The sequence below is a fragment of the Saprolegnia parasitica genome (genome assembly GCF_000151545.1).
Source record: "Saprolegnia parasitica CBS 223.65 unplaced genomic scaffold supercont2.27, whole genome shotgun sequence".
Lineage (NCBI taxonomy): Eukaryota > Oomycota > Saprolegniomycetes > Saprolegniales > Saprolegniaceae > Saprolegnia > Saprolegnia parasitica.
In genome coordinates, this window is record NW_012156421.1 from 314026 (window position 1) to 338202 (window position 24177).

The window sequence follows — 24177 nt, forward strand, 5'->3', positions numbered from 1 at the left end:
GATTATTCAACTACTCGTTACATCGGGCCAAGAACTGCTTGTACACGGGGTTGTGCGTCTCGTCGACGTGGTGGTAGGCGACAGCGCGGAGATACTCGCCGAACCGCCCTTCGTCGCCGGGGGGCACTTGGAACCCGACGAGGACGCGGCCAATGTCGGCGCCGTGGTTGCGGTAATGGAAGAGCGAAATGTTCCACGTCGACCCGCCGTGCATGTGTGTGAGGAACGCCTTGAGCGCACCGGGCTTGTCGGCAAACTCGAACCGGAAGAGCCGCTCGTTCCCAACGAGCACACTCTTGCCGCCCGCGAGGTGCCGCGCGTGCACCTAGTACCTCAGCGCTCAACGACGCCAAGTGCGACATGGCGAAGCAATACCTTGGCGAGCTCGTTCTCGCGGAGGTCCTTGACCGAAAAGCCGGCGCCGCTGAGCCGTGCAAGTACGCTGTCCGACTGCTCGCGGGACGGGCTCTGAAACGACATGCAGATGTGTGCGTTGTCCTTCTCCGAGTAGCGGTAGCTAAACTCCGTGATGCGGACGCCCTCCGCGTCCATGTACGAGTGCAACCTGCGCTTCGCATGAGCACGAGGAGATAGGATGGGATGGGAGATGGATTGAATACCGCTCAAAGGCCCCGGGACGCTCGTCGATCTTGACGGAAATGAGCGTCTCGGTGCTGTCGGCGCGCTCCGAGACGAAGCGCAGCCGCGTAAAGTCCATGTTGGCGCCCGACGTGATCGCGCAGTACGTGCCACCGCGCAGTTTCTTGTCCTTGATGTAGCGGTCGACGCCCGCGATCGCGAGCGCGCCCGCGGGCTCGAGCACAACGCGCGTGTCGTTGAAGCCCGTTTTGATCGCCGCGCAAATCTCGTCGGTGGTCACCGTGATCATCTCGTCGACGTGCGCTTGGCAGATGCGGAAAGTCTCCTCGCCCACGAGCTTGACGGCCGCGCCGTCGGCAAAGAGCCCGACTTGGTCGAGCTCGACGCGCTTGCCTGCCGCGAGAGACGCCGTCATGCCTGCTGCGTCCGCCGCTTCGACGCCAATGACCTTGACACTCGGGCGAAAGTGCTTGACCTGTAGATAGTCAGCGACGGCGCATGTATTGTATGGAGGAGAACGCACCCAGTTGGCAACACCCGCCAGCATGCCACCGCCACCGCAGCACACAAAGACGGCATCGAGCGGCTTTCCCGTCGTTTGCTGCAGAATTCCATTCCCATCGTGCCTTGGCCCGCAATCACGAGCGGGTCGTCGAACGGCAGAATCATGGTCCGGCCCTCGGCGGCCTCGATGCGCCGCGCTTCGGCGGCCGCCTCGTCAAAGTTGTTGCCGTGCAGGATGATCTTGACCGCGTCGCCACCTGTGCCCGCATTTCCGTTGTTGTTTGCAAGATAGAAGGATCGCGCACTGCTGGACGGCCTTGACCTTGATTTCGGGCGTCGCGAGCGGCATGACGATCGTCGCGTGGAGCTTAAGCGTCTTGGCCGAGAGTGCGACGCCCTGCGCGTGGTTGCCGGCGCTGCAGCATACGACACCCGCGTCGCGCTTGGTCGTCGACAAGTGCGCCATCTTGTTGTACGCGCCGCGGATCTTGAACGAGAAGACGGGCTGCATGTCCTCGCGCTTGAGCAAGATCGTGTTGCCGAGCGCTTCCGACATCGAGTGCGCCTTCATGAGCGGCGTCGTGACGGCAATGTCATATGCGCGCGACTCGATCGTCATGCGGCAATAGTCGTCCGTCGAGAGGCTCGGCGCGTACCGCTGCGTCGACCCGAGGGCCCGGCTCCACGGCTGTGTGCTCAGTGCCCGTCGGCATCGGACCAGCATGGTATTTGTGGTTTTGAATCCGCCTTCAACGTGTCGGCATACAAACTGCAAGAGATTTGAGGCACCACGAGAATGCTCTTTCGCGACGACCCAAAAGATACACGTTGAAGTGGCCTTTCTGCACGACAAAGTGTTTGCGCAACGGGAGTGTTTGCGCAAGGACGATGCCGCGTGTGTGATTGGATGAAAAGGTACGAAAAGAAGCCAATGATGTCATGTCGAACAACGTGGCTCTTAGTTGTTTGCAGAGTCGTGTTTATACTGAACTGTAGTCGATAACTAAGAGGGCTGGTCGTGTACTTCGAAGATCTGTAACGGTGGCGACCATGCCGGCGACGCCCATGAAGCTCCGGCTGCGGAGCCAAGCACATGCTGACAACATTACAAAGCGAGGCCACGTAGCGTCCACCGCCCGGGTAAGCTCCATCGATGCAGCCCCATTGCGTAGAACCCAGCAAATGCGTAGGGAGCGCGCGACGCTGGGTACCGGGTACCGAGTTGGCCCCGTGCTGCTCGGCTTCTTCGTCTTCGTCATTATCGGGTCCTCACTGCTCCAGATATTGCGCGCCGTCCAAGGCGCGGCTCCTCCTCTCTGATCGCTCGCGTGCCATGTACGTCCAGGCTTGTCCGTCGTAGGAAGACGAAGGTCGCTTCATTAATACGGGTCGGGAACGTCTAAATATGCGTCGATTTACAACTCGTCGCGCTCGGTCTCTTGCAAGCGCTTGATAAAGTCCGACTTTTCGGCGCACCCGTTGCAGTTTTCGCCACGCTCCTGGAGGATCTTCTTGAGCTCCTTCACGCGCATCTTGGAGTAGTCGGTGCCCTTGGCCGCCTTGATGGCTACGCATCAGAGGGTTAGCGCGCGACCTTTGGTTCGGGGACGGCGTACGGTAGCGAATCGAGCAAAACTCTGGGTTCTTCTTGCTCAAGCCTTGGCAAATCTTGAGCGTCTCCTTGCCAAAGGTCACCTGACGCGCCGCGTCCTTCTTCATGGGCTCCAAAAAGTAAAACTACCGCCAGCATCATGAGGACAAGCAGACGACATGCGTCGTCGTACGAGCTTCTTCTCCTTGGGGTCAGCCTTCTTCTTGGACACGAGCTTCTCGAGCGCCTGCTCGGCGACCGCAAGCTTGTTCTTGCCGCCCTTGTCCGCGAGCATCGTCGAGTAGGTCGACTTAAGGTCCTCGATGACCTTGATGCAGACTACCATGTCGTTGCAGGCTATGTTCATGGAGGTCATATCTACCTTCGCACTCCTTGTCATCGGCCGCGGACGCGACGCCCGAGAGGCCGAGAAGAGCGAGGACGACGACGTGGAAGAGCTTCATGATGCGAGGATCCCAAGGCAAAATGAGTGAACACGTGGATCGCCAACCTGCGGGCTCAAACGGACGTCCGGATAAAGCTGTCGACCGCGCTGCAAGGGGATTGGCTACAGTAATTCATTTAATTACTGCACTTACAAACAAACAACAAGATAGAATAAAGCACATAATATTTATTTAATGCACCTTCAACAAACACGATATTAAAACTCAAATGTTCAAAAGTTATACAAACTATAAGTGACATCTGTCATTTTATACCCGATCTAGAAATTTCGACCTTGCAGGTTAATTATACATGAGATAGTGTTAGCCTTCCAGAATGCTAACACACTGGCGTAAGCAGGTTCGATACAGTGGCGGCAGCGTCTCCAACGCGACGTCACGCTAGCGCTCAATACACTGAGATCGTGTGGAGCTACGCCAAGCAGGCCTCTCGGTATGCCCTGTGCAAGTTGTCAAAGGATGTGTAACGCCAATCTACACTATTTAGAAACATTGTTGCATTGAAATGGTGTGAGGCTAAAGACCCGGCCGTGACGCAGCGGAAACGACAACGATCGCGATGACGACCAAGTACGTGAGCCACGAGGTACGCGACAAGTTCTTCCAGGCGCAGCGCGCCGTCGCCGCCAACAAGATCTGCTTCGACTGCGACCGCCGCAGCCCCATGTGGGCGACGGTCTCCTTTGGCATCTTCATGTGCTTGGACTGCTCGGGCTACCACCGCCGCCTCGGCGTCCACGTGTCCTTCGTGCGCTCGACCGACATGGACGAGTGGACCGAAGACCAGCTGCTCACGATGCAGCTCGGTGGCAACAACGAGGCCCGCAAGTTCTTCAAGCAGCATGGCGTTACCGACATGATGAACGTACGGCCACGACGCCACGCCATGTGCCTCATGGTGTTGCATTAGATCGATGAAAAGTACAAGACCAAGGCCGCGACGCTCTACAAGGCGCAGCTTGCCAAGAAGGTACAGGCCGCATCCTTTGACGCATCGCCGTACACGACAGTGGACACGTCGAGCGCGGCCTCGGCCCCCGGCGACCTCGACGACCTTGTTAAGCTCGTCGGTGCCGGCGAAGCTGTGGCGGCGCCTGCGTACACGTTGCCGCCCGCCCCGTGCGCGCGACTGCCACGCAGCCCAAGCCTATCGAAGCGCCCGCTACCGGCATGCTCGATATCAACCGCCCGGTCGTCATGCTCGGCGGCAACGCAAGCTCGGCGGCGGCCGCCCCGGCAAGCACCCTCACCTCCAAGCTTTCGAGTCGCGTGCGTCTCCTACGCAACGCATCGTCATCTTATTGACTCGCATACTAGCGCACATCGGGATCGACGGCCACGAAGCGCACGTCAACGCGCCTTGGCGCCACCAAGGTCACGAGCTCGTTCGACGATTTCGATTCGATCCCGTTCGAGGTAGCTACAAGCCATCATTCCATTCAATGGAAGACTTGCGGTGTGTAGAACCCCAAGCCGTCGGTGGCCGCCGTGGCTGCGTCCAAGCAGATTGATGACGACGAAGCGCTGGCGCGTGCGATTCAAAAGGCCGACGAGTACTTTGTTTCTGCAAATGGTGGCGCGGCTTTTGACATGTAGACATATTGTGCGTAGAGAGACTTTGTCGCAGAGTCTCCAGACGACGCGCCTTGCATCCTCCAGTGCGGCGGCGACCGAGGCCAACAAGACGTCGCTCGACAAGTACAAAAACTCCAAGTCGATTTCGTCGGCCAACTACTTCGCTGGCGAAGAAGTCGATGCGGACCGCGAAAAGATCCGGCAGTTCTCGGGCGCCCAAGCCATCTCGAGCGACATGTACTACGGCAACGGCGAGCGTGCACGGTCGGCGTCCATGGACGGTGCGACGACCACTCGATCAAGACCCTTCATCATGCATGATTGTAGCTGCCGACGAGGCCGCGTACCAGCTCGACCAGCTCAAGTCGCAGGTGTCGGACAAGGCCGCCAAGCTCAAGACCATGACGTCCAGCTTCTTCTCCGACTTGCAAAATCGGTACGGCTAAGCGGATGCTTCGAGAGAGACACGTGCAAGATAAGGGCAAGGGTATACAAACACACACTAAAGACTAGCAAATGCCTTCGGCCAAGCTTTCGTCCGAGAGCAGACGCGAGCGCGGCGCAAGGGTTGGCGACACCGCCTTTGGTCGCCGCGCTGGCGAAACGGGCTGGATCATCGGCGCCGAGGTTGGCGGGATTGGCACAACGACAGGTGGTGTCAGCACGGTCTTGGTCGCCTTGTGCTGGACCACCGCTGTATACGATTCGTACCACACGGGGCCGAGCATGTTGGCGAGCTCGAGGAGGATCTCTTGGCTGGCCCAGTCGTGGTGCATTGCAAAGGACGGCAGCTTGACGACGGCGTGGATGTTCTTCATGAGGAACGGAATGCATGCCTGGCGGAGGCTCTCGGCGTGGCAGTCGTTGCTGAGCGAGAGGAGTTCGACCACGTTGCTCACGTCAATGCGGTCGGCCAAGAACGCCTCGATGCGCTTCTGGAGCACCGTGACCTGGTAAAACGACGCTGCGCGCAAGAGGTCTTGCGCCGTGCCTTCGTCGATCGTGAGCTTGCCCGTGTAGATGAAACGGAGGAGCATCGAAAACACATTGTACGAGCAATTGTCAATCTCAATCACGCGCTTGGTCGTTGTCGTCGTCGAGCCAAACTAGTCGAGCCATGTCCACTTGATACATTGATAGATTTGGGCGGGTACCATGTTTTTGAAGTAGGCGTTGCGCACAAATAGCACAATCTTGTGGGCGTTGATGGGCGCAATGTGGCCCTTCACGAGAAACTGAATGTCCGAAAGCGCCGCGAGCGTCAAGAGCTCCTCGTGGTTGTCGACGTGGAAGGGCGGGATCTCGATCGACGTGTCGGGGTGGTACGTGTCGGGAATCAAGCGCGTGATCGCGTGGGCCGCCGCGCAGCGCGGGTACGTCTCGGCGCTCTGGAGCATGAAAAGAACACGTCCATGAGCCCTTCCTTGAGCAAGTCGACGACGTCGGCCGGCTCCATCATGTGCACAAACGTCAAGAGAATGTTGGCCTTGAGCGGCCCTACCGTCCATCGGACTAAGACCTGAGTTGCGTATAGATGAAGCCGTACCGCTGGCCGCGTCGATCGAGACGCGCGAGACCGAGTGCAGCATCTTGCGAAACTCGGCGCGGTTGATTTGGCGCCAAATGTTGCGCAGCGCTTGGAGGCACTGCCGCCACGTGTCGGTGGTCTGGTCGACCTCGAGCATGTGCAGCACCGCGCCTTCCAGCACCATCTGCAGCGCGCTCGCCACGTCCAGCGAGAGTGCAAGAAACGTGCCGGCCGCCGGGAACGACACGTCTTCGTCGGCGACGTGCAGCGCCTGGATCAAGATCGGGATGCCATGGCAGCGCGTAATGAGCTCGTGGTTGTCCGGGTTCTCCATGAGCGACTCGAGCGCGACGACGGCCGCGCGCGCATTCGGATTGGCGGCCACGAGCTCGAGAAGCGCCGGAATCGACGTCTGGACACACTGGTCGCAGAGCCGCGCGCGTTCGCTGAGCCCTTCGACGACCGCGCGCGAAAGCGAGCAGTCGCTGCAAATGATCGTCCCGCACTCCTACCATCGACGTCGTATTCCATGAGGTCGCGATCGTTGCGCGTACCCGGCAGTGGTGCTTGCGCCGAATGAACGAAAACGGCACGTCGCAGATCGCGCACGCGAGCGCTTCGCAGTCCTCGGCCCACGGCTTGATCCACTTCCACTTCAAGAGGTCACCCGCGGTCTCAATCAGAGTGCGCTTCGCATCGCGAAAGCTCAGGCCGAGCACGTCCACAATGCGGTCGCTCAGGTACGGCGACGGCTGCGCGTTCGAGACATGGTCGGCGTAAAGCGACGCGCCGACTTGGCCCAGTTGCGGCGCGTAGGCCGGGAGACGCGCGACCCAGTTGGGCAGGCCCACCTGCAGCGGGAGGTCGCGGCCGCTGTAGCCATTGGCGCGCAGCGTGTCGACAATGTCCCGAAGCCACACCGTTTGATTGACGCAGATGTACCGACCCCGTGCGTCCGGGTGCTCCATGGCGAGGATATGGGCCACCGCGCAGTCGCGCACGTCCGTGACGGCCCAGTCTACATTGCATCGAGTTGGAACGCACCGCTGTTGGAACGAACGTACTGAGGTCGACAAGGGCTGCGTAGGCGCCGGTAATGAGGTCATAGACGACTTGGTTGCCGGGCGGAATCGACGCGCCGCAGACCGAGGGCCCCATGAGCGTGCCCGGCTACCATGTCATAAGCGATCATTAAGATGCAGTGGAACGACGTACGCAAATGGTCACGAGCTCCATGGTTTCTTGCTCGACAAGCTGCCACGCTTTCTCTTCGGCAAGCTTGAACCCAAAGAAATGCGGGTTCTTCTCGAGCGACGACTCGGTGTTCCAGCACAAGTCGTTGACGATCGTCGTGGGGCTCACGCTGTCGCAGAGCGCGGCGACCGACGACGTCAAGATCATCTACACGGCCGCAGTAGGCGGGAGATAGATGGTGGGAGAGTACCAACCTTCTTGACACGGGCGCGCACGCACGCCTTCATAAAGTTGGTCATGACAGGCACGATGCAGTGGATGCGGCTCGAGACCGTGTGCATGGCAGGCTCCTACCCGATGCAAGAGAATGACTTTGCGCGACCAAAGTGGTAGAAGGACCTTGGCTTCCGAGACAGGATCGCGCACCGTGCACGACGCGGGCGTGCCCGTGTGGATGACGTACTCGCAGCCTTCGACGGCCATGTCGCAGAGCTCGGGCGTCAACAGTGACGTCTCGACGATCGTGAGGTTCTTCGCCGCCTTGGGGAGCTCCTTCAAGCGCTCGATGTCGTCGGTGCGCACGGGCACGGTGGCCCGCACCTTGTAGCCGCGCTGAAGCAGCTCGGCGACGATCCACGCCGCGACGAACCCATCGGCGCCGGTGACGCACACTGGCTGCTTGGACTGGCTCGCATTCAGAAAAGCAGGGCGGTTCTTCTTCGAGTCGGTCGTCTTGAAGCGAAGGCTCGCCCACACGGACGGGTAAATGCAGCGCGTATCCTCGAGGCGCTTCTTGGGCGTGCGGGTCTTGCGGCCTTTGCCCGTCGCCTCAAAGGCGCTGGTCGGGCCGGAGGGCTTGCCTCGGCGCTTGACGCTCATGACCTCGGCGCCGGCGCCCTTGGCCCGCACGGTCTTGTCGTACACGAGCCCGTCGCCTTGGGGCCCAAAGAGCATTATTGCGTGAAAGCCCAAAATGCACCAAGTTGATGGGATGCCAGTTGCAAGCGGCGTCATAAAATACGTTTCCATGACTGTTAACCTTGTTTTTGTATCGATCTTTAAATTGCATAATAATATTGTATCGCTGATGGACCACTTCACAAGCATACAAATCCCAAGGTATTTTAATACAAATGCGCTTGCAAGAGAAGATACGACTTCAACTCGGGCCGTTGGATGGACGCACGCAACTTTTCAGCCGGTGCTTAGCGATGGCAGGCAATCGCGGGGACGGTCCACGACCTATCATCGTTTGATCTAGGACGCTCGAGAATTGTAGTATGGTATCTGCTACCATGCATAGACACGCTGGAGTCGTCGCATGGGTTGTCAAACCGAGAGTGGGCCGCGGCTGCGTTTCAAGTTGGGTGTTTTAACTTTTGCGGTGGCTGGCCATGTTATCCGGATGATCGCCGCATTTCCCACCGGATTCACGAGTGAAATCACGTATCATCAGTACATCAGTACACTGTACACGTGGCGCCCGCCCGGGTTCCTCAAGGTTACCGGTCCGGTCGCCTTCGAAAATCCTGGCTTCTCGCGGTACTGTGTGTATTTCCCACGGTGTAAAACGTGGTGCGCCATCGCAAGTCCACTTGGTATTTGTATGGAAATAAATCACATGGAGCACGGCGTGTCGGACGGGCGCGGTATCCGGATCGACGAAGCCGCCGTTGGCGTGGGAATTACGCAGTAGTACCCGCAGAGGCAGGAAGCAGCATGCTCTTCGGCCCGCAGGTCCCCGTGGCGCCGACGCGGCCGGGCCCGTCGAGCGGCGACAGCTTGAGCAGCTCGGTGACGGCGACGTCGACCGTGACCCTGGACGACGGCGCGCCCGTCGAGCGTAAGAAGAAGAAGAAGCGCAAGGACAAGGACGCATCCCGCAAGAGCCTCGACGAGAAGGACCGCCCGCCACGCACCAAGCGCGACCGCATCAAGAAGCCATCGCAGTCGCTGCCCGTGGCCGAGTCGCCGTCGTCCGCCCAAGACATCTCGGCCATGTACCCGAGCGTGTGGAAGATCTTGAAGTACCGGCGCAAGACGACCGCAGGCTCGATGCACAAGCCCGTCTGCGTCACGGGCGTCGATGGTTTCTTGGCGGCTTGGATCGTCGCCGAGCTTCTCTTACGTGGGTACAAGGTCCGTGGCACGGTCCAGAACAAGAGCGACGACATCTCCAAGCTATACGAGCTCCCCCATGCCAAGAAGAACTTGACGATCGTCGAGACATCGCTCCTCACCGCGCAATCGTGCGACTTGGCCGTTGACGGCTGCGACTTTGTCATCCACACGGGCACGCCCACGTCGTGCTCGGTGCGCGACCCGTTCTCGGAGCAAAACGTGTGTCGACGACCATTTTCCGATCATCTCATCGCTGGAGTAGGAGCCTGGCGTGTACAGCATTAGCAGCCGCGTCCACTGCATTGTGCCCATGATGAATAACTTTATCACGGCCTGCATTCGCGCCAAAGTCAAGCGCGTACGGGTCGCTTCGCTCGCCGCTTGGAGCTCATCGTACTCCGTAGGTGGTGCTCACGTCGTCGGTCGCCGCCATGGCCGACCATGTGGATATGAACACAAAGATTGACGACCTTTCGTGGAACGTGACGTCGTCGCTCGAGCGCAACCCGCACTTTTTGAGCCTCAAGCTCGCCGAGGAAGCCGCGTGGCAGCTCGTCAAGAACGAGTCGATGGAGCTCGTCACGGTCAATGTACGTCGACGTGTCTGCCGCGTCTGCGCTCATATTGCCATTCGGTAGCCGGGGACGCTCATGGGGCCGTCGCTCTGCAACGACAAGATCTCGCCCGGCACGCAGATTGTGTACGACTTGATCACGGGCCAGTACTCGGCGCTCGTCGACTTCAGTAGGCGATATATGCGACATGGGAGGCCATGGACCAACGAATGCAACTCGATAGATTACGCGCTCACGGACGTGCGGGACTGCGCGGCCGCCCATGTTCTCTTGCTCGAATACACGGAAGCGAGCCACCGCTACATTTGCGTCAACCGGACGGTCTGGATGAAGGAGATTGTCCAGACGCTCGCCCAGAACGGCTACAGCGGCCGCAACCTGCCGTACCAAGTCGGTGCACGTCGGTTGGCTCGACACACGTGTCACATGCGCCATGTGTAGGTCGGCCTTCCTGGCTGGGTCGCCATGCTGCCAGCGTACGCGATTCAGCTCGGACAAGTCGGCGTGTCTTTGTACCCGGACGACCCAAGCCGCGCGGCCGCGTCCCCGTACTCGAACGCGCGGCTCCTTGACGTCTTTCGCTTCAACGACATTCAGCAGTTTCGACAAGTGAGCGTCACGATCCTCGACGCGGCGGCCGATCTGCTCAAGTGGAAGCTCATCAAACCGTGGGCCGAGGACAAGGTCGCCACTGCGTGCACGTGCTGCCAGGCGCTGTTTACCGTCGTGCGGCGGCGCCATCACTGTCGCGTACGCATCCTTCCCTATGCTTTTGCGTGAAAGGCTGGCTGGTAGGAGTGCGGCGACCTCGTGTGCGGCAATTGCTCCATGTCGCGCGCGATCGTCGAGGGCTTTGAAGACGCCAAGCAGCGCTTTTGCGACCCGTGCGTGCGCAAGTCGATTCCCTTCTCGCTCGAGAAACTGAGTGCGCCGACGGCCGACGTGGCGCAGCAACGCAAGGCCGCGATCGTCCTCGAGTCGCTCCTCGACAACCAAAACAACCACGACTTGTTTGCGCGCGGCGGCGGCATTCCTGTCATTCTCCACGCACTCCACGCATCGGACGACGTGGTGACGGTCCACGCGGCGCACACGCTGCATCGGCTCTCGCAGCGGCTCTCGAGCGCGCTCCACCTCGTGCTCGAAGGCGCCGTGCTGCACATGCTCGAGATGGAAGAAGGCTCGGCGACGTGGCGCGCGTGCCTCCAAGCCATGCGCAACATTTGGCGCTACATTAGCCGTGAAGACTTTCGCACGATGCTGTATGCGTCGCTGCGGCTCACCAACTCGACGGCGATCGGTACGAGCGATGGGCTGATGGCACCGATGATGCCACTGGTATGTCTAGGCAAATTTAAAGGCAATGTCATGTTGACGCTGGTGCACATGCTGGACCCGTCTGAGTGGCCGCGGCTGCTGCCCGAAGGCCTCCTCTCGGTGCTTCTGCTGCTCTTGAAGGCGCCGGATGCCTACTCGCACCGCACGGTGGCCTACGCAATCAAGCACATGTTGCCGTCGACCTACTTTCCCGACGTGGCGATCACGTACCCGGTGCTTCGCGAGGCGTACGACCGTGAAGTCGAGCTTGTCGATGTGCAGTTTGTCGTCGAAGGCCGACTCATTGGCGCCAACCGCGTCGTCCTCAGCGTCCAGAACGCCTACTTCAAGTCGCTGGTACGTTTTCTTCTCTTTCGTCTTTATCGTGTCGAGTGTGGTGCGACATCAACGCGTAGCTGAGTGGACCGGGCGACGTGGTGGAGATTGAAGACTGCTCGTACGCGACGCGCTTATCAACTTTCTGGTGCGGTGTGCCCCGTGGACCCGTGTCTCTGACGTTTATCGATTTTGTCTAGTACACGGAGGACGTGGCGATCGACCTCCACAACGCGTGCGATCTCCTCGTCGCTGCGTCGTCGTACCACGTGCCCGAGCTCCAGAAGCGCTGCGAAAAGTTCCTCGCCGATGAAATCTCGATTGCGAACGCCATGACGGTGTGGGCACTTGCCGACCAGTGCCAAGCCGACGACCTCAAGCGCGCGGCGCTGCCGTTCCTGCTCAAGCACATTTGCGGCGTTGCCAAGACGGACGGCTTTGCCGACAACCATGTCTGGGTCGCGGACGAGCTCATTGAGGAGCTCTGCAATGCGATGGGGCCGCGCTGGGTGCGCGAGTGGCGTGCGTTCCACGCTGCCCACGACGAGCCCCAAGAAGCGGACGACGAGCATGACGAGCCCGAGGTCGACTTGTCGCCGACGTCGGCCAAGCTTGTGGACGCGCCGCGCGCGAGCGATGTCTACTCGGAGTCGTCGTCGATGGGCGACGACCTCATGGAGGGCATCTGCTGAGAACGCGCCTCCTATTTAAACCACCGCCAAAGACGCTAGTACTGGAAAAGGATGTATATTTTACCCTGTTTATGGTCCACTTACATGCGCTGGGGACAGACTCTCGTCGCGTTGGGGCACAGTCGACGGTGGCGGTCGTGCCGCAGCCCACTGATGTGTGGTAGTTGTTGCACGATGGACCATAGTAGTAGACGCCCAAGGAAGCGAAGCATATGCCAAAGGATCTCAACCAAGCGCCGTACCGTTGAGCTTGTTGGGAGGCTCCCGATGAAGTCCATAATGTTGGTTGTCCCAGCAGTGGGCCAGCGCGCAGTCGTGCGCGGCATGAGACTAGGTGGAGAGGCAGCCTCATGCACCTTTGTTCGTGTTGGAGTACCAGAAGGCTGGCCACATGCCTTGGCCGACCAGGAGCTTGACACGCTCTACCCATTGCGCTCTACCTAGCTCTTTTGTCCCTCTTGAGCGCATGCGCATTGTAATATATGCATCTTGCTTTATACACATACAACTAAAGTCGACACACTTCTACCGCTACGAATGATCAGTGCCGTTCGAGGACAAGTACTGGACTGGATCGCCAAGGACAGGAAACGACACGGTCCCCACTTCGAGAACGATGAGTCTGATCCTCCATCGACGAGGTTATACTACCTTGCTTGTACACGCGCACATAGTCGATGTACAGGCGTTGCGGGAAGATCGTGGTCGGGGTAGGGTTACCGGGCCACCCGCCGCCAACGGCAAAGTTGAAGATGATGTAAAAGGGCTTGGCAGGAATAAAGAACGGCGCCTTGTTGGTGCACTGGGCGCTATCCAGCTTGTAGTAGAGCTGGCCGTCGAAAAACCACGAAATCGACGTTGGTGTCCACTCGGCTACTCTCACACACATCATGCGCTCTCGCCGTGCAACGTAGTAGTACTACCTGCGTAAACGTGGTACTCGTGGTTGAGCGCGACGTCGATGACTTTGCCCGTCGTGCCGCACACGGACGCGTCCGAGTGCAGGTTTGTGTTGCATTTATGACCAAAGTGAAAATTGCCTACCGACCCAGATAAGAGGATTCACGACGCTGCGCTCTACCTACCGTGAATGGCCTTGGGCTCCTTGTTGCCAATGTACTCCATGATATCGATCTCTCCGTCCATGGGCCAGCACCGACCACCCCGCGACATGAGCCTACGACGGAGATGGAAACGATATCTCTTGAGAGCGCACGGACCAGAAGGCCGGCCACATGCCATGGCCGGTTGGTAGTTTCATGCGCGCTTCGAAGCGACCGTACTGCTGAGCAAAGCTGCCCGCCGAGTCCATGCGCCCGGACCGGTACTGCCGCGTGCCGGCGGCCGGCGATGTGTACGACTAGGTGGTCGCTTCGATCACGAGTTTGCCTTTCTCGGCTCGGATTTGGCTGGCCATGTACACTTGTAGCTCCTTGTTGTGCACGCAGTTGTTGTTGGTGGAGCAGTCGTTCTGGAGGCGCCAGCGTGAGGTGTTGAGGGTGTTGAAGTTGTCTTGGAAGTGAGCTGCCACTTGGTGCCACCAGTCAAACTGGCATTGGGAAGGACTAGGATCGTTGATGCGCTGGAGGTGGCGGCGACCGCCGAGACGAGGGCACTCAGCGAGAGAACGAGAAGACGAACGGTGCAGAAGAGAGCCATGGGAAAAGGGAAAATGAGCTTCCGCTGCGTGCATCGGTCGTTTCTGCGTTCTAGTGTGTGCAGCAAGCAGTGCTTGGGAACGTTGTGGTGAGTAATTTCTGATGCGCCGATCATCCGTCCCACTCTCCGCGTCGCGCGGAAGCGGGTTGGAAACCAGATGTGTTTGGCGTGGCTTCTTTGACGGCACTTTGCCCTATGGCAGCGCACGTTCACAGTAGGTCTCGCGACAAGCGACTGGAATCGCGGTTCCCACCAGCCTCCTTCGATGCTATTCCTCCCCATCCTCCTCTCCGTCGCGCAGATTACATAATAAATTTGAAATTCATATACCATCGTGTACTTGGCCAACGCTAGCACTATCGCACTCATGAATCCGGTTACTAGACATGCTGGCGTTCGGTTCGCAACCGTATCCTAGCTACAGGTCCAATCGAACGGTACATCTTCGTCGGGCTTTTCTGGGCCATACAGCTGGACGGCCCGGATTCCATCCATCTCAAAGCTCCACCACACGACCAGATCATTGGAGCCTCCTCTTAACACCACATGTCCAAACAGCAACTATGATACGATCCACTGGATACGATCATTGGGACCGAGGCTGAGCAAGTTGTTTTGTCGACCACGTCTACCCTACCCCTTGGACATTGTCCTGCGCCCACGTGCCTTCTGCAGTGAAGACACATGACTCGTCCAGTCTCGTGCACCACATCAGCTTGCAGCAACATGATGCGTGTGACAACACACAAAGCCCTGGCATTCCTTCGCTCACTTTTACGTTTGCAATGTACTCGCTCCTGCTCTTGCTTCTTGGTGTCGCGTCGGCCACCAACTGCACCACGCTCAACAGTACGGCGCGTCCAGCGCCGTTGAGTCTCTCGCCGCTCGCCGGGTGGCAGGTCACGTTCGAAGACAATTTTAACGCTCTCAACAAGTCGCGCTGGAAGATCGCCAACGAGTGCTCGACCGAGCACGGCTGCGCCCACAACAACGAAGAGCAAGTGTACTTGGCGTCTCAAGTGCGCGTTGAGGACGGCAACCTCGTCGTCGAGGCGACCAACCAGCCGTACACGTCGCCGGCCGCGGGTACGCGACAGTTCCGCTCTGGGCGGCTCGACTCGTCTGGGTCGTTTGCGCAGCAGTTTGGCCGCTTTGAAGCGCGCATCAAGCTCCCGGTCGGTCGCGGCATGTGGCCCGCCTTTTGGTATAGTTCATCGATCGAACATGATGTAAGACGATAGTACGGCGTAGGCTCATGCCGCGCGGCGGGCGGTGCTGGCCCACGGACGGCGAAATTGACATTATGGAGTACGTGGGGCAGTCGCCCGACCAGATTCACGGTGCGAGGATGATCGTCCTGGGCATCCTACTACTCTTTGGATAGGCAACTACCACTTTGGGCCGAGCTGCAACCGCAACTTCCACGATGACAAGGCGGTGTGCGGCAAGGCGGGCAAGTCCAAGCAAGTCGCCCTGGACAAGGATTTCCACGTGTACGCTGGTACGTCTCTTGCATCTTGCAACCAACGTACAATCCACTACAGTCGAGTGGACGCCAACGTCGATTTCGTGGTTCTTTGACGGTCAGCTCTACTACGTCCTTACCAACGCCCAGTGCACGGACAAGGCGCAGTTTTTCATTCCGCAAAAGGCGTTCTACATCATCTTAAACGTCGCGGTCGGCGGCACGTGGCCCGGGAGTCCGTCCGCCTCGACGGTGTTTCCCCAGCGCATGCTCGTCGACTATGTCCGCGTCTACAAGCCCGGTGCGTGACCTCTTTTCCAGGTGCGAGGTTGGAAGTCACCATTTCTATTTCTCTAGCCCACGCCGTGGTTGGACAGACCTAGACACTCCTTTAGCGCCAGACAATAGACGATAGCAAGACCTTAACAACTGCAATCAACTCGTCTCTCTCGGATACCGCCTTGTTCTCCTCCAATAGCCCGAGTACTTGCAAAAGCGGAACAGAGCGCCAAGGAGAAGAGCCCTAACTTGTCTATGGACCATCTTGGTGGTGGGTGTTTCGAATTTCAAAGTAGACGAATCTGGACAGCATGCGTTTGGAAGCCACCCGTTCAATCTTCTTGTCGAGGTCACACCCCAGTTGCATGTGATTGCAATCAAAGTGTCCTCATCAGGACACTCCGTCGATGAGTTTGGTACCCTGCGACCTCGGAGCCTAAACTGGATCCAGGTCGAAATCTGTTGCCGCGCGAATCTGTCTACTGAGGGGCACGCTAGCATTGGCGAGTCGCCAATGCCATTGCAGCACCAGTAATCATGAGGGCGGTGATAACAACATCCGTCATAGTTGGCACTGCTGTGGCATTCGTGCCGAACAAGACGACAAACTTAAGAAGTGCACAAGCATCTTTCATATTCAAACCCAAGCGAAGAGAGCTCCAGGCAATGACGGGTCGTCCTTGCAGCATTTCGCAAATTTGTTGACCAGATAGTTCTTGATCTCCGTCACAAGAGATCGGTCTCCGGGCTTGCTGTGCTTGCCGGCACCCGCAACGACGCAAATGCAACCATGCCCTTTGGCTACGAGCTCCGGTAACAATTTGTCGATCAGTGTCTTGGCTTGCTTGACTGTGAGGTAGTGCACGTCGATCTGGCCGATTTCACCGCAGTTCCAATTGCGAGAAGTTGAGATGGCCTCGAGACATTTGGCCCTCTTCGCTTGAATCTTCGCCCGGAGTTGACGTTGGATGTCCTTTTCCTTTTCGAGATCCAACCATTTGCCTCTTTCGATGGCTATCTTCCCTCTTGCGTAAGACTGGTTGAATTTGCGAACTTCATCGTATGGCTGAAATTCCTTGTAGATGTGGTCAAGGCTTGTCGGTACTTGTTTGGATGTGCGCCTCTGCTTCTATCGAGAAGAGCAAATTAGCCTCGCGACAACAAAATCAACCTACAACAGGTGCGGTACGTCGGATTGTACTCGGCAGACTTGTGGAAGGAGTGCGGGGATTTATACTCGGCTGTCTTGTACGATGAGCGGGCAAGTCGAGCACCTTCCGATCGGCAGGTTTGATAAAGTCGAACAAGGTCGCCATTGTGGCGGACAACCAAAGTTTAACTGCGCGTCACAGTGATCGCAGTCCTGGTGATCGCAGTCCTGGTCGAATTGTCGAAGCATTTATGTAATACATGGACTGTCGGTATTGGATATTGCTTCGACAAAGTTGGAGAAAAGGTCACAGGTGGGACCTCCGGTTACACCAGCTTTCAGGATTAATTCTATATATTTCTGTCTTCGCACGTGCGTATGCTCGACAAACACATGTCTAAAGACAAAACGATATAGAATAGACATCGATTCAAAATAATTAACCCTCCCACGCCGGGAGCCCTAACCATCCCAATCAACTGGTGTTTTGCCCTATTATAGGCCAAGGGGCCTATAATAGGCCAGTATTTTTAACCTGGGTACAACCGACCTTCTTCTTGGCGGCTTGGCACCGGGCCAGATCAAAGGTGAAGCACAGCAGTGCGATCGGCAAGAGACCGAACGCCATTAGATGGAGTCCAACGATGGCGACCGTGAGCATGTCATGGAGCGAAGAGGTAGCTCTAATACAGTACGTGAGTACCTGGCAGCTAGGGGGTCTGAGTGCGACGCTGGAGACCCTCGTCCAGTAGACTGCTGGCCGGAAGAGCACGAGCTTGCGCCGGCACCATGATGGCTAGGCACTAAGGTTGTCATTGGTGAATACACCTTGGCTGGACAAAATCAAAAACTGCGAAATGGGCTCGGAGGTTTCTGCGTTCTCGACGTGCATGTGCCTGGATAAAGGTCACGCACCGGGCTTGTAGATGAGCATGCGCTGGGGAAACACCGTCGACGCGGACGGACTCCCGGGCCACGTGCCGCCGGCTGCGACGTTCAAGATGATGTAGAACGCCTTTTGCGGAATGAAAAACTGCGCCTTGTCCGTTCGTGTTAAAGCTGATCGCGGTCGGACGCCTGAACTTGACAAACCTAAGCTCGTGTTGAAATACATGGACGACGGCGACCTCCGTCAGCACCCCCATAGGATGCGCAAGGGCGAGACGGAGCCCGTGGATAATTTGACGGCGGACACGGCCCATCCCAAACCCAGCCCACGCCGTGGTTGGCCAGATCTATCTAGACACACCTGCGGCGCCAGACGATAGACGATAGCAAGACCTCCACAACTGCAATCAACTCGTCTCTCTCAAATACCGCCTTGTTCTCCTCCAATAGCCCGAGTACTTGCAAGGGCGGAACGGAGCGCCAAGGAGAAGAGCTCTCACTTGTCTTTGCACTATCTTGGCGGAGGGTGTTTCGCATTCCATCGCTGACGCGTCGCCGAGCCGTTGGTAGACTTCTCCGCCTGGCAATAGTGGGGGCCAGCAATCTCATGCTGAGACGAGCTTAACGGAAGCTTCTACTAGAAGCCACTAGAAGCCTTGATTCACCAGGCATCACGTTTTCTCTTGGCCCTTCATGGATCGCGCGCTGCCTGACTCGGAAAGGAAACAGTCGATGCTTATTTGCGTCAACTGAGCCCCTCGTTCTGTGAATGCTGTCGGTCTCGTCCTGCCGGCGGTTGGTCCGATCGGCAGTTGGCCTTTTACCTCGACAACACCACAAGCAACAAGATGCGCGGAGTGCTCTTGCTGGCAGCCGCCACGCTCGTGATAGGCAGTCAGCCCATGGTGCCAGCGAACGCGACGAACGCAAATGGCAAGTGGACGCTCACCTTTAGCGACGAGTTCAACTCGTTGGACCGGGCCAAGTGGCGCATCCTCAACGACTGCTCGACGACCAACAAGTGCGTCTACAACAACGAGCTCCAAGTGTACCTCGCGAGCCAAGTCTCTGTCTCGAAAGGCAACCTCGTGATCGAAGCCAACAACGTGCCGTACGTCTCGCCGTCCGCGGGCGCCCGGCGGTATCGGTCCGGACGCATGGACACGTCCGGCAGCTTTGCGCAACTCCATGGGCGCTTTGAAGCGCGCGTTAAGCTTCCGTCCGGCCAAGGCATGTGGCCCGCCTTCTGGTATTGCATTCATTTTTGTCATCTCAGGGTTCTCATGACGGTTTTGGGCATAGGATGATGCCGCGCGGCGGGCGGTGCTGGCCCATGGACGGCGAGATTGACGTGCTCGAGTACATTGGGAAGCGCATGCCGCACACCGTCCACGGTACAACACCGTGGCTGCCCAACTGAACGAGAGCGAGAGATGGCGACCTAGGCAACTTGCATTTTGCCAACGCGTGCAACCGAGACTTGCACTCGTCTGCCAACTACTGCGGCGTCACAGGCGGAGCCAAAACGCTGGCGCTCAATACGAATGACTTTCACATCTATGCTGGTACACAAGATCCATCTCCGAGACGAGACAATGAATAAGAACGTAGTGGAGTGGACGCCGACGTCGCTGGCGTGGTTTGTCGACGGCGTCCAGTACTTCAAGATCGACGCAACCCAGTGCCGCACCAAGCCCGCGCAGTTGATACCCACCAAACCGTTCTACCTCATTCTCAACTTTGCAGTGGGCGGCGACTGGCCCGGCAACCCGGACGCGACGTCGACGTTTCCCCAGCGGCTCTACGTCGACTATGTCCGTGTCTACAAGCGAAGCGTGCTCTAATGCGTTCCAAAGAGAATCTGTGAGTCTGTCCTCGTGTACTCTGCAGCAGAAAAGCAGCGATGTACACCACGTGTTGCCTCGTCCATCACGGTCCCTACCCGAAAAAAGTACGAGTCGGCGCGTACGGTGCCGCTGCCGAGTTCCATGTCTTCAACGGATCTGTCAATGGCCTCTTCGGTGCACAGCAAACTGTGAAGGATCAACTCAGACGACCGGACCACCTGTACGTGGCACCATCTGCGGAAGCCTCTGTTTTTACTGGTGCACCAGTCGTCGCCAGATGTGTAACGCTCTCGCACGGAAAGGCCGGAGCGAGAACGACGAAGCAGCAGCAATCGGATGCCGGCGCCCGTCCCGACGCAGTGGCTCGACGCCTTTGTCACGCCGGCCATCTACACGACGAGGTACATACGCGCCGTGCGCTGGATCGTATCGACGACGTTCTGTAGCACGCTCTCGATCCTTGGCTGCGCCTTCATCTTTACCAGCGTCGCGCGGTCCTCGTCCGTGCGCGCCGACACTGTCGACATGACGACGCGCCTCATCGTTGTCATGTCGATCATCGACCTCTTTGACGCGTCGTTCAAGCTCTTTGGCACCTACGCGTACGCGCACCAAACGCTCTGCAACGTCCAGGGCTTCGTCATGAACGCAGCTGGCATCTCAGGTGCGAGTGCGACGTCGTATACTCTGACACGACGATGCGTAGCGGTCTCGTGGCTCTCGTGTATGTCGCACTCGTGGTACTGCTGGGTCGTCATGGGGGACAGCGAGGCGCGGCTACGGAGCCGCTTTGGCGCGTACGTTGCGTTGAGCTTTCTGCCCTCGATCGGTGTCTCGCTGTACCTTGGGATTGACGGCAAGTATGGCCCCGCAACGTTCTACTGCTGGATCGCCGACTCGCACCAAGACCTCCGCCTCTCGTGCTTCTTTACCTGGGTCGGTGCCTCAGCGCTCTTTATCGTCCTCACGAGCTTCCTTGTCTGCCTCGACGTCTCGCGCCGCGCCAAGCTGTACATTGATTTTTCTATCCGTCGTCGTACTACGGCTCTTCTAGGCAAGAAAACACCGAGGTCGAAGCGTCCGTGTCGGCCATCTACAACAAACTCGCCGCGTACGTCTCGGTTTTTGTGTTTGTGTGGGGCCCTTGCATTCTCAACCGGCGTACGTCCTCCTCGGACATCCATTCCATTCCCATTCTATCGTCTTGCTCTAGTGGTCGAGTGGCAGCAGCAGCCAATGGACCCGCCGACGCTGTGGCTTCTCGGCCTCCACATCGTCTGCAACAACGCGCAAGGTAGAGACCGCGATCGTGGAAATGTGGGTTTCTGAGAAGGGGTAGGGTTTCTGAACGCCATGATCTATGGCGGCGCGTTCCGGCTGCTCTGGAAGCGCTGCGCCGGCGACGTCATCGAAGACGACACGGCAAGCATCCGCACGAGCTTGTGCTCGACGCAGCAAGTCGCAGACACATCGTCGCACGTGCTCTCGATCTTTGCGACGACCTTCAACATGGGCGAAGGCGCCGCGCCGTCCGATCTCGTACGACGTGTCGACTCTGTACCCTGTGATCCTCATCTCTGCTCTAGTCGAAATGGATCGCAGTGGGCCACGACCTCTACGTGATTGGGATTCAAGAATGCTTGGACCTCGGGGGTCTCCGGGCAGCGATCAAGTCGTTCCTTGAGCGCAGCGCGCGGCGGCCGTTTACCGACTACACGCGGGACATTGGCAGCACCAACACGGCCTTGGGCTACCACGTACGTTGACGCGCGCTGGGCTATATCAACGGTCGCTGTAGGGCTTCATCGGCATCTTCATTTTTGTGCCCCAAGACAGCGTCGATGCGGGGCACTTTTCGATTCCGTCGCCGACCAACCCCGAGGTATATCGGACGGTAGAAACGAAGATGTCACTCACGGGTGCGTCAGGTCAACTGCGGCAAGACACTGCACATGCGCACGGCCAACAAGGGCGCGGTGGGCCTTGCGTTCCGGTACCTCGACACGTCGATCGCGGTGGTGTCGTGCCACCTCGCGTCGGACGCCAAGGTCAGCGGCTTGCTCTTGTCAAGAGAGAAAACGTCATGCTGCGTAGGGCAAGAGCCAGCTCCGACGGCGCAACGAAGATGCCGCGCTCGTGTGGCAGTCGCTCCACCTCTCTTCGGACGACCACGTGATGGACTTTCCACTCTTGCACCACCACACGATCGTGCTGGGCGACTTGAACTACCGGCTCACGCGCCTCCACGCTTCGCCCGAGACGATTCTCAACCTTGTTGAAGGCGCCATGCACGAGCGCAAATGGCCCAAGCACGTCACGTCGCCGCCTCCGTCGTCGTCGACGACGGCCACAGACGACGACATCAACAACGAGCTGGCACTGCCCCCAGCAGCTGACGGCGCGTGGGCAGACGTGCTCGACCACGACGAGCTCCGCGCCGTCTTGCAGCAGCACTCGGTAGCCTCCATTACGGACCAGGAGCGACGTCAAAACGACGGTCCTGCGTAGGCGTTTGCAGGGTTCGCCGAAGCGCCCATTGCATTTCCTCCAACGTTTCGAAGGAGACGAGGCACGTCGCTCTTGAGCGCCGCCAAGATCAGCGACAGCTTCTCGCTGCATGTCGCCAACGGCGGCGGCGTCCGTGTCCCGTCCTACACGGACCGCATTTTATACCACTCGCTCCACGACCTGAGAGTACACTTTGGCGTGTCGCAGATCGACTAACTACAACGTGTCGCATAGCACAACCTGCGCTGCGCATCGTATCAGTCCCACGAGAGCGTCGACATCTCGGACCACAAGCCCGTGAGCTGCGTCTTCCTCATTGCAGCCAAGGAGTCCCCGTTCCAAACCCCGCTCGATGTGACGCTCCTGAGCGACGCACCTCGCCCGTCGCGGATGACGGTATCGTTGATGATCTTGCTTGGCATGTCCTGATGTGTTTAGGACTATAACGGCGTCAGAGACTGCACCGTCTTGCTCCAAGACCTCCACGTGCAGTGGATCTCGCCGCACGAACGGCCATCCCTCTACCCCACCAGCGACGACGGCAGTATGGACGCAGGTGCCGCCAGCGGTACTAGTCTGTGCACGAAAGACGACCCTCACGGACGATCTATACGTGGTGTAGATGAGCCGCAGCATGTGACGACCATCTTTCCACTGCCGCTCGAAGACATCTTTGCCGAGCAGCGCAAGGTACTAGTTCCTATCCTCTACCATAGACGTCTCATGTCGGGTCGCAGCTGCACGAACTCGCCGCGCGCTGGGAGCACGGCGTCGTTAAGGCCCCCATCGGGCGACATGGTCGGAATTTCAACCAGTTTCACGTGGCGATGGAGGACGCGATGCAGCAAGGGATCGTGCACCGCTGCTACGCGCAGGCCAAGCGCCACATGCACCTGGCGCTGAGCGTCCACTCGACGTCGCGGTCGCTCGGACAGTGCACGCTGAGCCTCGACGAGGCATTTGTGCACGCCAACCGGGGCCACTGGGTCGCGTTCGAGCACGACTTGAGCGCCCACGGGGCTCGCACCGGCGTTGTCCGTGGTCGTCTTCTGTTTAAAAGCAAATAAAAAGATGCACGACGAGGGCCATCGGATCGATCGCAACAACTGGTATTGTGAAAACCGGCGTTTTTGGCGGGTGGGGGTCTAAAATGAGCTGTTTATTCGCCCACACGGACGAATTATCCGGGTCGATGGACGCATTATTCGTCCGGATAGCGTTACTCACAACGAATTACGAATCGGTCTTCCTGTATCCGGGCGATTTACGACGCAAATCGTCCATAGGACGGACAGATTACTGGCGAAACGAGCGATTGGCGGGTACAGACCCGCCAATCGTCGACTCGACGCTGCATTGCGTCCATTCAGTTTCCGAATTGCGCCTTCGATGGCGTACGACAAGCAGCTACGGTGGCGTTGCATTGTTTTATACTTTGTGTATGGCATTGAAATGAAAATGATTGCTGTTCTACTGGGTATGGCCGTGCGCTCTATCGAAAGATGGAACAAGCAATTCAAGGAGCTTGGCCACGTTAGTCCCAATACGCTGCGTAAGATCAGCGTCTCGTGGCCAACCGAGGTCATTGGGTTCGTTGAAGCGTACGCGTGTGACTTCCCATGTTTTTATGTCGAGGAGCTACAGGAGGCACTCCAGTGCAAATTTCCTGGGCTTCAGCGATGCTCTGTGTCTTCTATATGTCGAGTTCTATACGCCAACCTTGGCGTACAAATCCATGCTGGAGGGCTTGGATAGCGTCACCGTCTTGGACGCCGTCGACCTCGACCTGCCGTATTCGGCCATGATGGTGTCGGTGATGGCGCCTACACGCTGGAGTAGCACGCCGCATCCTTCGTTGTGTGCATGAACGAACGTGTGGGT

At 58.3% G+C, this 24177-nt stretch overlaps 10 protein-coding genes across 10 annotated transcripts; 5 read left to right on the top strand and 5 right to left on the bottom strand.

Moving 5' to 3' along the window:
- Positions 1-10: 10 nt before the first annotated feature.
- SPRG_07378 (threonine ammonia-lyase) lies at positions 11-1828 on the bottom strand (the record flags this gene model as incomplete). Its single annotated transcript, XM_012346164.1, has 6 exons — positions 11-325; positions 376-565; positions 621-1075; positions 1124-1201; positions 1243-1344; positions 1418-1828. 6 exons carry the CDS (start codon positions 1826-1828, stop codon positions 11-13), a joined length of 1551 nt encoding a protein of 516 aa, XP_012201554.1.
- A 691-nt stretch (positions 1829-2519) lies between these two features.
- Positions 2520-3159, bottom strand: SPRG_07379 (hypothetical protein; the record flags this gene model as incomplete). Its single annotated transcript, XM_012346165.1, has 4 exons — positions 2520-2671; positions 2721-2841; positions 2889-3034; positions 3078-3159. The coding sequence occupies 4 exons, from the start codon at positions 3157-3159 to the stop codon at positions 2520-2522; spliced, it is 501 nt and encodes a 166-aa protein (XP_012201555.1).
- Positions 3160-3721: 562 nt separating this feature from the next.
- SPRG_07380 (hypothetical protein) lies at positions 3722-5183 on the top strand (the record flags this gene model as incomplete). Its single annotated transcript, XM_012346166.1, has 6 exons — positions 3722-4027; positions 4073-4426; positions 4480-4578; positions 4627-4715; positions 4774-5018; positions 5065-5183. 6 exons carry the CDS (start codon positions 3722-3724, stop codon positions 5181-5183), a joined length of 1212 nt encoding a protein of 403 aa, XP_012201556.1.
- A 63-nt stretch (positions 5184-5246) lies between these two features.
- On the bottom strand, positions 5247-8429 carry SPRG_07381 (hypothetical protein; the record flags this gene model as incomplete). The annotated part of the gene is made up of 9 exons (XM_012346167.1): positions 7859-8429; positions 7714-7809; positions 7481-7666; positions 7330-7435; positions 6820-7283; positions 6284-6773; positions 6146-6234; positions 5892-6116; positions 5247-5843 (listed from the first exon to the last, which is right to left on the bottom strand). Exons 1-9 carry the CDS (start codon positions 8411-8413, stop codon positions 5247-5249), a joined length of 2808 nt encoding a protein of 935 aa, XP_012201557.1. The 5' UTR covers positions 8414-8429.
- A 676-nt stretch (positions 8430-9105) lies between these two features.
- SPRG_07382 (hypothetical protein) lies at positions 9106-12500 on the top strand (the record flags this gene model as incomplete). Its single annotated transcript, XM_012346168.1, has 10 exons — positions 9106-9799; positions 9843-9938; positions 9985-10170; positions 10219-10324; positions 10379-10545; positions 10597-10905; positions 10951-11455; positions 11504-11859; positions 11889-11963; positions 12009-12500. The coding sequence occupies exons 1-10, from the start codon at positions 9179-9181 to the stop codon at positions 12498-12500; spliced, it is 2913 nt and encodes a 970-aa protein (XP_012201558.1). The 5' UTR covers positions 9106-9178.
- Positions 12501-13031: 531 nt separating this feature from the next.
- On the bottom strand, positions 13032-13812 carry SPRG_07383 (hypothetical protein; the record flags this gene model as incomplete). The annotated part of the gene is made up of 5 exons (XM_012346169.1): positions 13032-13105; positions 13152-13373; positions 13424-13540; positions 13586-13677; positions 13721-13812. 5 exons carry the CDS (start codon positions 13810-13812, stop codon positions 13032-13034), a joined length of 597 nt encoding a protein of 198 aa, XP_012201559.1.
- A 1132-nt stretch (positions 13813-14944) lies between these two features.
- On the top strand, positions 14945-15933 carry SPRG_07384 (hypothetical protein; the record flags this gene model as incomplete). Its single annotated transcript, XM_012346170.1, has 4 exons — positions 14945-15363; positions 15411-15499; positions 15544-15660; positions 15704-15933. The coding sequence occupies 4 exons, from the start codon at positions 14945-14947 to the stop codon at positions 15931-15933; spliced, it is 855 nt and encodes a 284-aa protein (XP_012201560.1).
- Positions 15934-17960: 2027 nt separating this feature from the next.
- SPRG_07385 (hypothetical protein) lies at positions 17961-18255 on the bottom strand (the record flags this gene model as incomplete). The annotated part of the gene is made up of 2 exons (XM_012346171.1): positions 17961-18092; positions 18166-18255. The coding sequence occupies 2 exons, from the start codon at positions 18253-18255 to the stop codon at positions 17961-17963; spliced, it is 222 nt and encodes a 73-aa protein (XP_012201561.1).
- Positions 18256-18789: 534 nt separating this feature from the next.
- On the top strand, positions 18790-19785 carry SPRG_07386 (hypothetical protein; the record flags this gene model as incomplete). The annotated part of the gene is made up of 4 exons (XM_012346172.1): positions 18790-19190; positions 19244-19335; positions 19420-19506; positions 19553-19785. The coding sequence occupies 4 exons, from the start codon at positions 18790-18792 to the stop codon at positions 19783-19785; spliced, it is 813 nt and encodes a 270-aa protein (XP_012201562.1).
- Positions 19786-20073: 288 nt separating this feature from the next.
- SPRG_07387 (hypothetical protein) lies at positions 20074-23380 on the top strand. Its single transcript, XM_012346173.1, has 15 exons — positions 20074-20189; positions 20235-20452; positions 20495-20798; positions 20843-20949; positions 21002-21082; positions 21128-21327; positions 21375-21545; positions 21587-21670; positions 21717-21836; positions 21883-22245; positions 22297-22482; positions 22531-22692; positions 22735-22864; positions 22919-22986; positions 23034-23380. Exons 1-15 carry the CDS (start codon positions 20125-20127, stop codon positions 23361-23363), a joined length of 2589 nt encoding a protein of 862 aa, XP_012201563.1. The 5' UTR covers positions 20074-20124; the 3' UTR covers positions 23364-23380.
- Positions 23381-24177: the final 797 nt, after the last annotated feature.

Bases quoted from the DNA above. Each gene is read 5' to 3' on its own strand.
- SPRG_07387 (XM_012346173.1), top strand. From the start codon at position 20,125: ATGCCGGCGCCCGTCCCGACGCAGTGGCTCGACGCCTTTGTCACGCCG. The intron at 22,865-22,918 runs GTACTAGTCTGT...TACGTGGTGTAG, and splicing joins GGACGCAGGTGCCGCCAGCG to ATGAGCCGCAGCATGTGACG. The intron at 22,987-23,033 runs GTACTAGTTCCT...GTCGGGTCGCAG, and splicing joins TCTTTGCCGAGCAGCGCAAG to CTGCACGAACTCGCCGCGCG.